Genomic DNA, 16,831 nt, shown 5'->3' with positions numbered 1-16,831 from the left:
TTCCTTGGCTCTTTCTTCAAAATTCACCCGGAATTTTAACAAATCATCGTACATTCATGCGATGGAATTCTAGCAATGAGGGAAAAAAAACCACAAGCCAACCAACAAACAAAAAAATCCTACCGTTTCCCTCAATAAGAGGGATGAGTCTCAGACATAACTTTAAGCTTCAAAAGACAGATACAAAAAAAAAACTTACACTTGATTCCCTTTACAAAAGTTCAAGAACAGGCAAAAATCAGTCTATGCGGATGAAGGTCAGAGAGTAATGGTGACCTTTCAGAGGGCAAGGGAGGGACACAAGGGAACCTTCGAGAGAGCTGAACAAGTTCCAAATACTGATCTGGGAGATGGTTGCATGTAAGAATTTATGGAGCAATATGCTTAAATTCATGCATTTCACTATATAAGCATTTTACCTCAATAAAAAGTAAAATTTGAAAATACACGCCCAGAATTAGCCACTTCTCCCCACCAGCTCTGTGCCATTCTGACTCTGGCCACCGCCCTCTTCCCTCCCTCATGTGGTGGCCGCAGTAGCGAACTGTCCCTGCCTGCCCCTCAGTGCCCTCTCAATACAGCAGCGGAGTGAGCCTTTAAAGTCTAAGCCATATTGAACACCAATAAAAAATAAATTTATTAATAAATAAATAAATAAATAAATAAATAAATAAATAAAGTCTAAGCCAAATCATGCAGCTTCTGTGCTGTAAACCCTGCAAGGGCTCCCCATTTACCTCAGGGTAAAGCTGTCCTTGCAGCAGCCTCCAAGCCAGCAGGTCACTGTGTTTCCGCTCCAGGTCTCTCCGGGTCTCCGACCAGTCTCCAGCTTGATCACTCCACCCCCGCGGCACAGACCCCAACCCTTTAAGGTACACTCCTTCCTCCGGACCTTTACTCTCCCTATTTCCTCTGTGTGAAAGTTGTAATATCTGCCCGGCGTAGTCCCTCTCCTCTAAGGTTTTGCTCAAATGGCACCTCCCCAGGGGGCCTCAGCGATACCCCATTTACAGCTGCAGCCCTCTGCCCCCACCGGGCACCTCAGTTCCGCTGAGCCTGCTCCTTACCTTCTCCCGAGGGCACGTGCTACCTCCTAGCACTCCGCATCCTAGGTATTGTGCTAATTTATTATTTAGCATCTGTCCTCCAAACCGGTCAGCATGCAGACTCCGGGGGGTCTTTGTTCTGTTAACGAGCGTACCCCAGGTATGATAACAGATAACAATGCCTGGCGGTAGGAAGCATTCCGCAGTATAGATCTATCCATATCAGGGCCCTGGGTGAGAATGAGAAAGGGTAACAGTTGTGCTCTCTGGAAGGACAGAAGTTCTGGCCGGAAGAGTGTCCCGAAGGACCTCTCCCACGTGAGCTGGGCAGCAAGGAGCGGGTGTGGAATAGGGTCCAGCTTCCCCCCAAGCACTGCAAGGTGTCAGGGGCCAGTCTCCTGACACCCCCGCTCCCACCCCAGGCAGGTTGGGAGTTTGTGCTTGGCCACCTGGGTCTGTAGGAATCCACCATCTCAACAGGTGCTAAGGGAGAGAGCAGAGCAGCCTGCTCACCTTTGTATCTGCAGGTGTAAGCCGTGCAAAGTGCCTGCGAAGTGGCAGGTGCAGAAGTCAGTTTATGAAATACATCTACGGAAGCCCCCATGTCCCTGACCTTATTATGCCTCTACCCCCGCCAGGGATAAAACTCCCAGGGCAAGGAGCTATGCAGGGGAAGGTGTCTCATCTCTTCTTTTGGGGCAGGGAAGGCCTTTGCCAGCTGCCTCCACCTCCTTGCCTGCCCCCAAGCCAGCATTTCCAAGGGGATGTGGGTGCCAACTTGCACCACCCACCTGCCTCCTCCTCCTCTCCCATCCCACCATGACCCACCAGCCTTTTCTTTGTTCTACAGCAGCTGGCAGCCTCCTCTGGGCTTGAGTTTGGGAGGCTGAGGCTCAAGAGGCAATTCACGTGGCCCATGGAACCATGTGCTTGTCCTGCCAAGTGGGGCCAACTAGAAAGTGCTGCACTCCAAGCCTCCTCCCACCCCCCACCCCGGGACTGCTCTCCTCACCAAGAGGCAAAGAAACAGAACTTCCAGGCCTCCGGAAATAGAGACTAGGCCATGAGGGGGAGTCTCAGGCAGGCAGTCCTGCCCTGCCTGGCCCCGAAGGGCAAAGGGGCAGAGGAGTACCAGGCGCGCCTCCGGGGACCTGCAGTGTCATCAAGCTGGGCAGGAGGAGTGGGCAGAGCTGGAGTAGAGAGAGACGGGAAATATTTAACCTCATTTAAAAATCCTGACGGGCGGAAGCTGTGCTGTATACCAGGACACGCACCCAGGGGTCCAGGCCGGGCCCCGACCCCACAAACAACGTGAATTGTGCGTATCACTGTCGTGTTCATCGTAATCATACCAAATTGGTAACAATCCAAACAGCCGAAAATATAAGAATGAATACGTGAAACATGAAATTCATTTATTCAAGAAATGTTTCCAGCAGGCCTACTCGGTGCCAGGCACAGGGGATACGTGGGTACGTACACGGATGTTCCTGCCCCTGATCATGTTTAGCAAAGCTCAGAAAAACAGTGGCACCATGAGGGGTTGCGAAGAAGTAGATGCCACCTGAGTACCTAACAGAGGTTAGCCTGGTCCAGGGGGAGGGGGTCAGAGGAGTCCTCCCGGGCCAGAGGCTGTTTTAGCTCAGACCCAGAAATGAACAAAAAGGCAATCCAACATTTTACCCTCATAAAATTCTTACAAAATCATCCTTATTGACATAGGGAAATACTTATGATACGGTAAGTAAATAAAGTGGGCTATAAAGCCACACTTGCTCTCCGCCACGTAAAAATCATATTGATGTCTCTGTATATTTAGAGATACGGATATATATAGAGACACACGTGGGAAAAGTCTCTGGAACACCAGAATGTGAACACCAGTCATCTGTAGGCGGGAGATTTACTGGGGACTTTATCGTCTTTATTCTTCCCTGTGTTTCTCAACATTTTCACCACGAGCACCGATTGCTTCCACGCTCAGAAATAAATACCACCTGCCGGGGCACGGCCTCCAGGCTTCGGGCCCATGAGCCTCGGTGGGGTTTCTCCAGAGCTTGCACCCGGGCACCTGGGCGGCTTGCTCCTGAAGACGACACAGCCTCCTGGAGGCCGGCAGGGAGCTTTCTTTCACCCTTGAAACGCATCCAGGTTTCTCTGGGCTAGAATCTAGGCCCCCTCCCTCAGCGGCTCCGAGCATAAGCCACCTGGAGGCTAGCCCCAAGTCAAAGACATTTCCCTTTTCATCTCAAAGTGACGTGTCTTCACTGTCTGCCTTGAGGCCGCAGCTGGTCTGCTGACTTACCTGGCTCGCTGCACACTCTGTGCTGCTCCCCGAGGACCCGAAGGCCCAGGGCTCCTCGCGCCCAAGCCTTTTACATCAGAGGTTGCGGGCGAGAGTCAGGATTGGGCAGAGGGAAGAGCTCGTAGCCGAGCCCTGGGCCCCGGTTTCCCCCTCTGCAAGAGTGAGGAAGTCAAGCTTCAGGGCTCCTCTCCCCGCAGCTGCTCTGGGCCTGTGACTCACCCACCCCTAGGGGAGCTGCAGACAGACGACCACCCCTGAGAGCAGATGGCATCACAGAGGACAAGGTTCTGGGGCCCCGGAGGCCACAGCCGGTCACCTGGTCAACTGCTGGGGTACAAGCCCAGGAGACACTCGGGTAATCAAAAAGGATCCCGGCTCACCAGGGTGGGAAGAGCTCATCTGACTTCCAACAGCAAGCACGTCCTCATCTACCAGGTTTGTCCCCTGGCCCAGCATGCTGGCCTCCGACACTCCCCGCTGTGCTCCAGTCCGAAGCCCCGCTGGGCAGGCGTCCAGCTGAGCACAGAGGCAGGGCTGCCAGGCGCTCCCCTGCCCACTGGCGCGAAGGTGAGTGGGTCTAAGAGGGAGGCGCCCGGCGCAGCGAGCAAAATACCAAAGCCATTGGCAAAGATCAGAGGAGAAAAGTCACCCCACTGACAGCCTTGAGGAAACTCCTCCATAAATCCCACAGCTTCTTGGGGGCAGATTCCAACACATATGGGCTCCCTGGTGCAAGACATCTGTTAGGCCTGGATCCAAGGCCTCTCTCTGCTCCTGACACGATGTTTGTCTGGGCAAATCACTGAACCTCCCTGGCCCCCAGACTTCAGCTTACCTACACAAGTGTCCACGGAATGGGTCTAGCAAAACCGTCCACTAGTGAGAGGTGAGGAACAGTAAATGCATTGAAGCACGTAAAACAACGAAAACCAAAAACCAAAAAAGCATGTAGCATCATGCCAAGCTCAGAATGACTAGGAGCTAGAAAACACACCCCAGCACAACCTTCCCAGGGTCTCAACACCACGTCAGCAGGAGCCACGATGCGAAGAACCACAGTGTTAGAGCCGAAGGGAAGCTCGGGGCCTCAGCTCGAGTCCCTTCATCTAACTGGTGAAGTGGGGGTGGAGCTCAGAGAAGGTGCCCAGTTTTGCCAAGGATGCACAGCTAGGTAGTAACGGAGCAAGGCCCCAACTCGAGGTTTCTGGCTCCCAGATGCCCACCACCCCGTCACAGCACCCCAACCTCCCCGGCCGCAGAGAGCCCTTGCTCGGCTTCCCCTCCCGCAGAGAGGGCTTTGGCCAGGGACCCCCTGCTGGCACCTTGCCCCATAACCAGCCCCCTGGAGCCACCCGGGAACTCAGGGTGCGGGGTGGTGGGTGAACGGAGACTCTAGGAGATTCCCTAGAAGTAAGAGCTCAGGGGAACAGGGTATGGATTACCAGGCCTGCGGCGCGATGCAAATAAGATGCAAAACACATGGAAATGGCCACAGGTTATGGATGAATCAACAATTTGAGTTCTTTCTGTCTTTTTTTCTTTCTCTTTCTTGTAACTGGATCATACTATGTGATGTGAACCATTTTTCTCTCTTGGCTTTCTGCCAAATGGAATGAAATACGATTTGTGGTGGACTGAGCACTGCATGCTTTGCTTAGTGAGGGGCCCGAGCCCGCTCCTGTCACCCTGCTGCCCCACACATGCCTCACCCCCTCCCTGAGTGCAGCGCATCTGCATCCGGTTGGCCTGTCAGGGCAGTAAGCCAAGGGCAGGGGGACCTCGGCTGAGAGATACTCCCCCAGACCCAGCAGCTCGCTGACCAGGGCTGCGGCTCCCCCTGCAAGGGGACGTGGCAGAGACGGGCCAGGGCCCGGAGTGGCCATCACGGCAGACCAGCCTCCAGGACCCTGGCTTTGGAGACAGGCCCCAGCCCCATTTCTACTGCGGAGAAGACTTCTCCACGGGGCAGGACACCCCCAGGTGCTGTTGGGGTGCGGCTCCCAAGGAATCGTGCGAGCTGCTGGGGCAGCTGTGGTCAGATCCCTGAAGGAGAATGCAGAGGAGGTCTAGTTCCCAGCAAGAAGGTTAGAGGTCAGACACCCGGAAGGCCTGCCGGAGGCTCAACCCTGTGAGCTCTGCAGACGCATCCAACACAATGGACGTTTACTGACTATCCGCCGTGTGCCAGACACTGAGCTAGGCATTCTGGAGAGACTTGGCAGAAAGGGGCCGCGTGCAGTCGCTGCCTGGGTCACTGCCTTGAACACGCTGACAATCCACCAGGGAAGGAAAAACATGTATAAATATAACCCGACAGTATTTTGAAACCTCCCTGGGGATGCAGCGTGTGTTCGTGGGGCGGGGGGGGGGGGGGGGGGGGGGGCGGCATGTGTGTGGGTGTGTGAGAGCACGAGCGTGCACTGGGTGGGGTGCCAGGGCTTGCTCATTCAGACCCACTTTGAGCCATACGGTAATACTGCTGATAAAGCTACGGACACAAACATACCACGTACGGCCTGCAGGTGATACTACGTGCATTTTGTAGCCCTAAGGGTTTTCTATATAGGAGTTCATTGTATTTCTCCATTCATTTGAGGAGGAAGGTCCTATTATTAATTTTCCCTTTTATAGATGAGGAAATTGAAGGTTCACAAGATGAAGAAGTGACTTTCCCAAGGTCACACAGCTAGGACTTCACAGTTAGGATTCGAACCCAGGCCTGGACTCTATGCATTCGCCTGCCCCGGCCCGCAGAAGGCAGCTGGTCGGGGCGCCTGGTGCCTCAGTCAGTTAAGCGTCTGCTTTCGGCCCAGGTCATGATCCTGGGGGCCTGGGGTGGAGCCCGGCATCGGCTCCCTGCTCAGCGGGGGTTCGCTTCTCGCTCTGCCCCTCGCCCACTCGTGCTCTCTCTCTCTCAAATAAACAAAATCTTAAAAAAAAAATAGAGATAATAATATTAAAAGGAGAAGAAGGAGGAAGAGAAGGAGAAGAGAGGAAAGCTCCTCAAGACCCCAGCTCCTGGAGGCTGGAGCCAGGAGCAGCCACAGCTGCCCCGGGGGAGGTGGAGCCTGCGGTTCCTGCCCGCACAGCCCCCGCCCGTCCCCATGGGGCGAGTGGAGCACATTCTGAGGCCCGCAACCTCTGTCACTTAGGACCAGGCCTCTGGCTCACCTTGGCACCCGCTGAGCCACACAATTTCTGGAGCGGCCCTCCTACCTCTGCAGACCTGCGGGAGTTTCCTAACGTGGCAACACTTGGTTCTAATGGACAGGCTTGGAGGCCCAGCCCGCTCTAATGGGCTGAGACCAGCTTCCTCCGCCCCAGCCGCCTGCGACTAATGGTGGCAGCGAGGCCCCTCCTCCACCTCCACCCCCACCCCGTCCCCGCAGCACTCTTCACCCACCTGCCCTGGGAAGCTGGCGTTGCTGTGGGAGGCCGGGCACGGGCACAGGCATGACGGTGCCCGGGCAGGGGGCTCGGGAAGGAAGGGAGGTGGGCAGTGGAATCTAGGCTGCGCTCCCACCTGCTTCGGGAGACCCTCTGGATCTTTCCCAACTTTCTCCTTTAGCAGCTCCTACTCCACCTCCCTCAGAGGATCATGGAGGACACAGGGAAGACGTGCTGCACGAAGAAAAGCTTGGAAAAGGTAAACGTGCACAAATGTACTGCAAACGGGAGAGCCGTGGGCGCCGCAGCCTTCCCCGGGCAAGCTGCCAAGCGAGGCCAGAGGCCCCGTGTCCCAGATCTGGAAGCTGCTCTGGAAGGCGGGTGCCAGACAAGGCCAGAGCTCCCTGGTAGAAGGGGAATCTGCTGGTGACAGGACTTGGAGGGGGCAAGCACGCCTCACAAGAGCAAGAGCGTCCCAGCAGGACCAGCGCTGGCAGCGCGCCCAGGCATTCACTGGCACTCGGTGGCCCAGGCACTGCCTGGTGACGACATTACGGCCTGGCAGGCCCCGGCGTGGACCGGACACCCGCATGAGGACCGCCACCCTGGTGCTGCCTGGACCCGGCGTAAGCACCTCTGCTGGGACCGGCATAGACGCACACAGTTTAGCCAGAGAACAGGGCCTGCGTCGCCCCCCCGCCCCCCCCCCCGGCCTGGTGCAGAGATCCCGTAAGTGGACGCTGGGCAGAGGTAATCAGACGCCGGGGCTCAAGGGGACAGCCCCGGAGGGTGGAGCTGGCGGCCAGGGCCACAGAGAACAGGAGCCACCAGTGCGTTCAGGACGCCTGCTGGGATCTGCCGGAGAAGCAGCGCTGGGCGTCGTGGGCCACCTAGGTCATCCTCACCCCTCAGGCAGTCGGCTCCGCCCCTTCCACCTCCCTGGGGCCAGTGGGGCTCCGTTTACCCCTTTCTGCGCAAACCCTCCAGGCAGCCTGGCCTTCCCCGGCTGTATCGGAACAGCCACAGCTCCAGCTCTGGGGGCCCGGGCACCACCAGGTTCACGTTCCTCCAGCCGCCCAGCCCCCCGCAGCTTCAACTGCCGCTCAGCTCAGCTCACTGCTCCCGGGGAGAGCGGGGGACAGAGGGCAGAGCCAGGGCTGGGGCACAATCTGGCTTTCGCGGGGTCTGTTGCTCTACCTGTCATCCTCTCTAGGTGCACCCCGGCCGGGGGTGCAGGGTGGGGCGCAGCGGGTATCTTGGGCTGCTCTGGACTCACCGGAGTGGGATCTTGACGCGGAGGTAGCGGTCCACGGCAATCGCCAGCAGGGCCAGGATGGAGCTCTGGGTGAGGATGAGGACAGGGCAGGCGACCATGAGGCAGGTGTGGAAGTAGGTCCTTGGCCCGATATTGATGAGGATGGCCAGCGGGATGACCAGGGCGCCCACCGCCACGTCAGCCACCGCCAGCGACACGATGAAGCAGAAGGTGGCATCCCGCAGCGCCTGGTTCACCTTCACTGCCCAGATCACCAGCACGTTCCCGGGCACAGAGACCAGGGCGATGAGCACCTCGATGCCAATGTAGGCGGCCTGGAAGGCCGAGATGGCGGGCGGCATGGCAGGCGCGGGCCGGGCACATCAGCAGGTGGGCGCGGAGGGTTCGGGGACAGGTACCTGTGGTGGGAAGCCCGGGGTGGGGAGGCCTGCCTGGGGGGAGTCCAGGCCGCTCCGAGATCCCGCGCGCCCTGCAGCTGCACCCCACTGCGCCCTAGAGCCTGCCGGGGCTGGCGGGTACCCTGGCCCTTCCTCCGCCTAATCTTTGTCCCCTCCCCTTATCATCCCCGGAGGTTCCATTCAACAACTTAAAATAGCAGTGCTCGCTGCTCCGCCTTATCAGGTGCGCAGCGCCCCAGGCCACACCCCGCCAGGGGTCCCCGGGCCGGCTCCGCCCTCTCCCTCACCGGCCGCAGGGCGCTCACCCTCGGCCGCTGGACACCGGGGTCCGCGGGCGCCGCCCCAGTTCCGGCACCTGGATGCGCACGGGGCTGCGGGGGGCGGGGGCCGGCCGGGCAGGGCTGCGGGGGGCGGGGGCCGGCAGGGCAGGGCAGGGCACCGGCGCTCACCGGCCCCGGCTCCCGCCGCAGCTCCCGGCCTTCGAGCCGTCACATGGTCGCGGAGGCTCAGCCCCGGGCGCCTTTAAAGACGTAGCGCCCGGGTCACCCGGGCCGGGCAGGCGGCCGGCGGCGGGCTCCCCCGACCCTCCCCGCATCCCGCGCCCGCCGCCCCGCACCCCTGCGCCCCCGCCCCACAGCCCTGCGGCCCCCGCCCCACAGCCCTGCGCCCCCGGCCCCTGCGCCCTGAGGCCCCCAACCCTGCGGCCCCCCGCAGCCCTGCGCCCTGCGGCCCCCAACCCTGCGCCCCCGCCCCACAGCCCTGCGCCCCCCGCCCCTGTGCCCTGCGCCGCCCGTTCCTGTGCCCCCTGCCCCGCAGCCCTGCGCCCCCCGCCCCGCAGCCCCGCGCCCCCGCCCCGCAGCCCTGCAACCCCCGCCCCGCAACCTTGCGCCCCCCAACCCTGCGCCCCCCGCAGCCCTGCGCCCCCCGCCCCGCAGCCCCCTACGGTCCCGCCGCAGGGACCCTCTCGGCCCGGGCTCTCCCCGCCCCCGCCCGCCCCGAGGGGCACTCCGGTGCCCCCTCCACCCTCCCCTGCTCCCCCCACCGGCGGCAGCCGCGGCGACCCGAGGCACAGACTTACCCAAGGTCACGCGGGCGGGCAGGGCTCCGAGCACCTGCGCCGTGGCCCAGCGCCCTCCCGGCCCGACGCCTCCGCGCCGCCCTCCGGGGATGCCCGCCGCGCGCCGCCGCCTGTCGGGCCCCGGGACGAGCCGAGCCGCGGGCCTGGCCTCCGGCGCCTCCGTCGCCCCCGCGGGAGCCGAGTGACGAGCGGTTGCGCGCCCCGGTAGGGCGGGGGGAGGCGGGGGCGGCGGCACCGCGGCCCCTCCCTCCTCGCCGCGCCTCCTCCCCCACCCCCTCCTCCAGACAAAGGAAGTGATTCTGGGGAGAAGCGCCGGCCCCGAGCTCCGGGCGGGGTGGTGGATGCCCCCGGGGAGGACGGGAACCTCCCGCGCCCCCAGCCCCGGCCCGGCCCCCGCGCCCCCAGGCGACCCCGGCCCGGAGCCCCCAGCCCCCAGCACAGGGCTGCAGGCTCCAGGCTCCGGCCTAAGCCACCACATCCCTCCCGCGTCCCCGCCGTCCTTCGTCCTTCGGGGCTGCTCGCTGGCCCCCAGCAAGGTCCGCTGCACGGATGGGCCTCGGGGAAGTGACCGATCTTCCCAAGAGGATCTCAGCCGCTGTCACCCCCTCCCGTGCCCCCTTCCTGCCTCCCCGCCCTCTCCATGGCCCAGCACCTAAGCCCAGGGGAACCCAGCCCAAGACTCGGGACGGAGGGGGCTTCCAAGACATCACAGAGCAGGTCTTAAGGGGACCAGAGGAAGAAAGCAGGCTCCTGACTCCCGACACAGTGCTCTCCACACTGCCCCATCCTGGCCTCTCTTGGCTGCCTCCTGCTGCAGGTGCCATCTAGGTGGCCCACTGGTGCCTCACCCAGAACCTGGTGCCTTGCAGAGACCCTGGCCTGAGAAACCCTTGTTGGTGGATATTGGAAATGGGTCTGGGAGGGCAAAGAGAACCAGTGTCACCGGACCACACCCAGGCCCCAGAGGGCACTGCCCCCTTGCTGGGTCTTGGGAGGAGGGTGAGCGAGCGTGTAGCTTCGGCTGGCGGGAAGGGGGGCACCGAAGCACAGGAGTGATGGGCTGGGGCAGGACGCCCAGCAGCGGGAGGAGAAGGTCAGATGGGGTTGATCCTGGGGGAGGAGGAGGAAGAAACCCAGGACAGGGCAAGATAGCTTCCTAAAATTGCAGTGTCCTTGGAGTCCAGCTGGAGAAATGGGGAGGGGGGCACTCTCCTTGACCGCTGTCCCTCCACACCCCTGCGTGGACTGCGTGGAGGTTAAGACTTCCCTAACACCCCCAGTGATGCTTGCCCCCCAAGCCCCACGCCAACCTGTGGGTCTATCCCCACCTGCCTTGGACCCTGGCCTTGACCCAAGTTCTTCTGGGGTCAAGGTTTTCTTCTGATTTCTCACTCAGCCCCCCGATTTTCACTCATGTAGCTGATGACAGAAAGAGCCAGGAAGCCCCCGGCAGGTCTAGCTTGGGGCGGAGGCAGGTGGTGGTGGTGGAGGCAGAGGGGTGGTGACTGCATCACCCTATGTCACCTTCCAGCATCTTCAGCTGCAGAGGACACCTGAGCCCACCCCCAACTCCTCTAACTGTGGGTGGTTGACGTTTAGTGGATACGTTTGCGCAATACCTGTACATCATTTGTTTTTCCTCGGTTCTGGGTAAAATGAACTAAAACCCTCTTCCCTCTCTCCCTTCCTCCCTCAACCTCTGCTTGTTCCCAGGGCCAGGCCTCCTGGGGGATTAGACTGGCCTGTCTGAAAACAGAGCTGGCCCAGTCAGGGTCCCTCCCAGAGTATCCTGGAAAACACACCATCTCCTCAAGTCTTTGGCAGGTCAGTGGTGAACACAATGCTCCTGGGTGACAGAGCCATTCGGTGCAGTGAGAAGAGCACTTGATCAAGAGTTGGAAGAGCTGGAAGCTGACTCACTGGATGGGGGTCCAAGCAAATCTCTTCTCCTCCCTGGGTGCCCGTTTACCCATCGGTCAGCTTAGCCGATTGACATCTTTCGTCCTCTCCTGCTCCAACAGCTGGTAAGTCCGTTCCAAGGTAGGAAACATGGAGACCACGGGTTCTGGGTCTTCCTACCTGGAAACCTTCTGAGTCCTGGCTGCCCCACGTAGGACAGACTCCAGGACGGAGTGGAGGAGAGCTCTGTGGTGGGGGAAGGGGGACGTCGGGTCTATAGTGGGAAGAAGACAACATGGGAAGGTGTGGGCAGAGCAGAGGGAACAAGATACGGAGAGTTTGCACCGAGCCAAAAACTCTGGCTTTCGAAGTCTGTCCGGGACCCCTAACTAGAGGACCCCCAAGGGTCCACTCCTGCTCTGCAGACCATGAGCCTCCATGCTTTCCCCCGCCTGGAACAGCCGAGTCTTGGTTTCCTCATCCATAAATGGGTGTGGGAACTGCACCTCGCCTCGTCGTTGTGAGGCCTTGAGCCGACTTGCGGGGTGTGGGTGGGATTTTATCCACAAGGCAAGTGGGCGGCACCAGGCAGGTGGACTCGGCTCCACGCGGCCAGTCATGCTGATCCCACAGGTTCCAGAGCTGGGGACACTCACGGAGTCCTTACCCAGCGAAAGCTTCTCTCTGGCCTGTGGCTCTGGGGGCAGGAGAATAAGATCTCAGTCCCCCTAGGGCTTTGCCCCTTCACCTCTGGTCCCACTTCTTTGCTTCTGGAGCCCCACCCTGGGCTGCTCGGGGCCTCCCACTCCTGCAGTCTCTGTGCTGCCAGCAGGGGTGTAGGGGGAAGAGAGGGGGCTGAAGTGGGAGCACCACTGAGGGCAACCCTGCATGCCCTCCTTGCTAGAGTCCTCCCAGCAAGAGAAGCCACTGCTGAGCACGCCTTCCTCCGGGTACCGGTGGGGAGGGTGTAGCCAGGCCAGGCCAGCTAGCGGCCCCACCCAAGAGCCTGCGGGAGTGGACAAGGTTATGAGCTTGGCCTCTTTCCCTTTCCAGCGGGCGGGAGGCTATCTGGTCCCTGGGTGTCTTTCGGCGTTGTTCTGGGCGGTGTGTGTCCAAGGAGGGGGAGGAGGGCTGCGCCAGGGCCTCAGGTGGGAGGAGAAGCCCCGCTCCCCCTGCCCCCGCTCCGGGGAGCGCACCTCCAGGCCCCTGCAGTGACTTCCTCCGCCTTCAGGTCTGGACTCCAGGTCTCTCTGCCTCCTCGTCCCCTATCCCCTCTCCGGCACCCAGGTCAGAGGCTCCTGAGGAGGAGACGCCAGGGAAGGAGCGCAGAGTGGCCTGTGTGCTCCCCGCGTGTCCTCCCACCGCTGAGGGCAGGGGAGGCATGGGCCGGGCCGGGCAGCCAGTGCGAGTTCCCGAAGGAGGCCGCCCCTCGGCTTCTGTCCCAGCCCCGGTGCCCCTGCGTGCATCCACTCCTCCTTCTGTCCTGTTCAACAAGCATTTATCAGATCCCTTTTTGGATCAGACAGTGAGCCGAGCACCGGGGACAGAGAGAGAAGAAAACCAGTCTCCCCCCATAGTTTCAGAAAGCGCTCCAGTCAGGCAGAGGAGTGGGAGGTCTTTCCAGCCTCAGTCTACCCCACCTTCCTCTTGCTGAATTTCAGGAGGGATGAAGAAGCCTGATGCCAGAGCTGCAGGCTGGCCAAGCCCTCTCACCAGTGGGCAGGCAGGGCGCGGGCTGTGGGCGAGGCTTTCGGGGCTTGAGCTCTGGGACCCCCGGGGTGGGAAGGAGCCACCCCGCGTCAGCTAGAGCGCTGACCTCCCGTGTGGGTTCCTGGTGTGAGGCTTTATGTCAAGGTAAGAGTTTATTAGTTCTGTGCCTTTAAATACTAGAAAATCTGAACGTCAACCCAACCTCATCATTGTGTACAAAGGAAACCGAGACCCAGAGGAGCAGTGAACTTGGTCAGACCCACCCACGAGATGGGGGAGAGCCCGGTACCACGGGGGAGATGGCCACAAGTGAGCCACACTCTGGCCTGGGTCCGCGGACCCCTTTGAGCACCAGCCCTTTAAACCCGCCGGGCTCTCAGCCTCACCTGCTCATCGGGAGGGAGGAGGCCCAGACGCAGCCGAGCGGCATCCGGTGGACCACGACGCCACGCCACGGTGATAGAGGTGTGGCAGCGGCACGGCAAGTTAACATCTGTGAACACGCACATTATGTTCCACGCGGAGCGGCCCCTCTAATACTCACCGCACGCCCGGCAGAGAGCAACGCCACAGTCAGCGGCACCCGGGAGGTCAGAGGGAACCGCCTGGCAGGGCCGGTACTGACCCAGATGCGGAGCCCTGTGCTCATGCAGGGGCACGGGAGGGTCAGGGTGATGGGAGTCGCTGCACCCGTTGATCTGGAAGCGGTTCTTGGAGGAGAGAATCCCCAGCAGCCTCATGGATGCATTTGCTGGCTCTACCGGTATGTGTCGGAGACTTACCATGAGACGGCGCCAGTCCGAGGTGCCCTCCGAGTGCTTGCAGCGTGGGACCCAGAGGCCTGGGTCAGGCCTGCTTAGAATCAGCTGAAGCTCCAAGGGATATGTTCCGGGACCTCCCTGGGCCTGCCCGGCCCGGGTTGGGTCTTGGAGGAGGAGCAGGGTGCTCTGTGTTTGTGGAGAAGTTCTGGTGGCATGGAGGAGGGGTTTCTGGGCAAGAGCGGGGCCTTGGCCAGGGCACCGACCTCAGGCTGGGCAGCAGGGTGACGGCTGGGGGCCATGCTGCTGGTGGCCTCCCGGGGGAGGCTGAGAAGACTCGAGTGGGCCATGCATCTAGTTAAACCCAGAAGGCCTCAGCCTCAGCCCCGGCTCCACCCCGTAGCACCAGGTGAACCCAAGCACTCACCACATCTCTCCAAGCCTCAGTCTTTTTTTCCATAAAAGAGGAATAATTACATTGCCTGTTTTTTGTTTGTTTGTTTGTTTGTTTGTTTGTAAGTGCTTTTCAGGTTGTAAATCACTGGGCGAATATCATGATCTCCTCTATGGGAGACGGGAAGCCTCTGGGCCTTTTTGAGCAGGAGGCCGAAGAATCTGAAAGATGCTTTGGAAAGATCATTCTGTGACCCTGTGCAGAGCGGGCTGGAGGAGCGAGAGGTAAAACAGGAAGACCTGTCCTGGCCACAGAAGATTAGAAGCCACCATAAGAGGAAATGGTGGGAACAGAGAAAATAGACAAGAGAGATGTCACATGGGACCCCCCAGGGCTCCTTGGCCAGTCACGCAGAGCAGCCAGGGAGAATGGAGAGGCGCTGACTCGGATCCCCAACTTGGGCTCCTGGGGGGTCCTGGCCACTGTCAGGCGGACACGACACAGGAGAGGCAAGTTTCGGGGACTGAGCAAGGAGGACAGGTTGGGTGGGATGTGCGTAAGGGGACATCCAGGAGCAAGGGCCAGCAGGCTTGTGCAAGTGGCCAAGGAGGCAGTCACAGCTCCAGCTGGGTCATCTCATGAGGCAGAGGTCAAAGCCCTGGGAGAGATGAGGTCGCTCGGGGAAGCATGCAGAAGGAAAAATGGAGGGGAACAGCCAGAGGGGGAGCGGGCTAGCAGGTGTTTCAGGAAGAAGGGTGCTGAGTGCCTCAGGATCCCAGGGGGGAAGTGGTAGGATGCGGTGACAGAAGGGGAGGAGCGGGAGTAGAGGCCCCATCTGTCTCCAGGGTTAACGCTGGCGGGGGGGGGCCTCAGGGAAGGGAATAAAAGCTGGACAGTTGGCGGCGGGAGACTGGGGTCGAGAAGAGGCTGGTTTCAGGCGGGGAGATCTGAGCATGCTCACAGCCGAGGGAGCGAAGCAGGGGCAAGGAGAGGTGAATCAGAGGGAAGAGCAACTGAGAACAGACCCTGCTTGTCAAGGACCCTAAGTGGTTGATGACAGCCGGCTGGGCACGGCGGGTGCTCACAGCCCTGGGAGTGCTAGTTCTCCAGCATCTCCCCCGGAGCACCCCCCTGCCCGGCGCTGCCCCACCCCCACCGCGCCCAGCAGACACGTGCCAGCAGTTTGCCCGCCACATTGCACACCAATTAAAGAATCAGCCTTGTCCAGGCACCAGCATCTCCTCATCTGGCAGCGGGTGGCCCAGCCCCGCCCCTGACCCTAGCCCACAGGGCGCCAGCCACGGACTGCTTGGCTTCTCCGGCCCGATTGCAGCCAGAGTGGTACCTCTGGGCAGCCCACCTGCCCCCCTACACCACCTGGAGACGCCGAGTGGGCTCCATCACTTAACAGACTCAATAGAGCTCCCTGCCCAGCCACCCCATCCTGACCAAGACAGGCTCCCCACCTTCCCGGACTCCCCAGACACCATCTGCAGGATGCAAGGGCCGGGATCCCCTGCTTCCTCTCCCTGCAGTGGGCAGAAGGGTAAATCAAGGCAGGGGAGCTCCCGTGGCTGTCGGAGGTCAGGCAGGGTGGCATCCGGACTCCCTAGAGCTTCCCTATTCCTTCCCACACATCAAACAGTGCCCTCGCACCTCAGGAAGGAGAAGGAGGCCCGTTACCTCTGTATGTTCTCAGAGGGAGAAGAAGGCCCTGAAGATCGGGGGAGAGAGGGAAGGAGGAGCACAAGTAGCATTTCTAGATTAAACTCAGGACACCCAGAGACATTTTTAAAGAGCTTTATTGGTGTGTAGTTTACACATCATGAAGTTCACCCATTTGAAGTGTAACACTCCATGATTTTTCAGCATAATTAACAGAATTGTGCGGCCATCCCCATAATTTAATTTTGGAACATTTTCATCACCCTCACTCCCTGAGCCCTCTCCAGTCCTACGCAGACCCAGCAGCCACTCCTCTGCTTGCCGTCCCTGTGGATGCTCCTGCCCTGGACCTTCCACGTGGATGGAACCATGCCCTGGGGGCCCGGGCACTGGCTTCTTCCACTTGGTGTGACGTTTTCCAAGTCCCTCTCTATCGGACGTGTCCGTACCTCATTCTTTTTCAGGACTGAGTAATATTCCATCTCGTGCCTGTACCACGTTGTATTTACCCATTCGTCAGTTGATGGACGTTCGGGTGGTTTCCACTTTCAGGCTCCTATAAATAATGCTGCTATGAAATTGGTGTATGAGTTTTTGTGTGAACATATGTTTTCACTTGTTCTGGGTAGATACGGACAGAAGGAGGGGCAGGACCACAGGCCTGGGCCTTTGTCACGTCCATCCCAGGTATTGTCACGCTGCCTGGTGCAGAAGCTCTTCTGATCCTGTTCAACAGGTTAAATCACAGGCGAGAGAGGCCTGGAACCACCACGAGTTGGAACTGGGGCAGGAGCTCAGGCCTCCTATTCCCAGTCCAGGGTTCTTCATGATGAGCTGTGGTCCACGCGGGGGAACAAAACATCTGGCATTTGAAAAGCCGCATAACCCTCGTCACGCTGAAGTCCTCATTGGGTG

The 16,831-nt window shown here is 60.1% G+C and overlaps 1 protein-coding gene and 1 long non-coding RNA gene across 12 annotated transcripts in view; one reads left to right on the top strand and one right to left on the bottom strand.

The window, feature by feature from the left end:
* ADORA1 (adenosine A1 receptor) overlaps positions 1-9,645 on the bottom strand; it is a 29,434-nt gene extending 19,789 nt beyond the window's left edge. Inside the window, exons 1-2 of one of the 3 annotated variants that reach the window (XM_072831519.1) lie at positions 9,491-9,645; positions 8,015-8,412 (exon numbers count right to left, since the gene is read on the bottom strand). In XM_072831519.1, the coding sequence (XP_072687620.1) occupies positions 8,015-8,355 (341 nt within the window). In that variant the 5' untranslated portion in view covers positions 8,356-8,412; positions 9,491-9,645. Of the gene's footprint in view, positions 1-7,935; positions 8,617-8,717; positions 8,797-9,490 lie in introns of those variants that run through there. The other 2 variants (XM_072831520.1, XM_072831521.1) reach the window with 2 other exon arrangements.
* On the top strand, positions 6,334-16,495 carry LOC140636040 (uncharacterized). 9 transcript variants are annotated; one of them, XR_012033406.1, is made up of 3 exons: positions 6,458-8,383; positions 10,360-10,489; positions 11,022-16,495. It is a non-coding gene; the product is annotated as an uncharacterized lncRNA (long non-coding RNA). The 9 variants fall into 9 exon arrangements; XR_012033410.1 differs by lacking the exon at positions 6,458-8,383 and having other exon boundaries at positions 9,642-10,489; positions 11,022-11,140; positions 11,305-16,495; XR_012033408.1 differs by lacking the exon at positions 6,458-8,383 and having other exon boundaries at positions 9,675-10,489; positions 11,022-11,514; positions 12,294-16,495.
* Positions 16,496-16,831: the final 336 nt, after the last annotated feature.

This window comes from Canis lupus, chromosome 6 (assembly GCF_048164855.1).
Source record: "Canis lupus baileyi chromosome 6, mCanLup2.hap1, whole genome shotgun sequence".
NCBI classification, from domain to species: Eukaryota; Metazoa; Chordata; class Mammalia; order Carnivora; family Canidae; genus Canis; species Canis lupus.
Note: the sequence above shows the minus strand (reverse complement) of the source record. Positions and strands in the feature narration are given on the sequence as shown.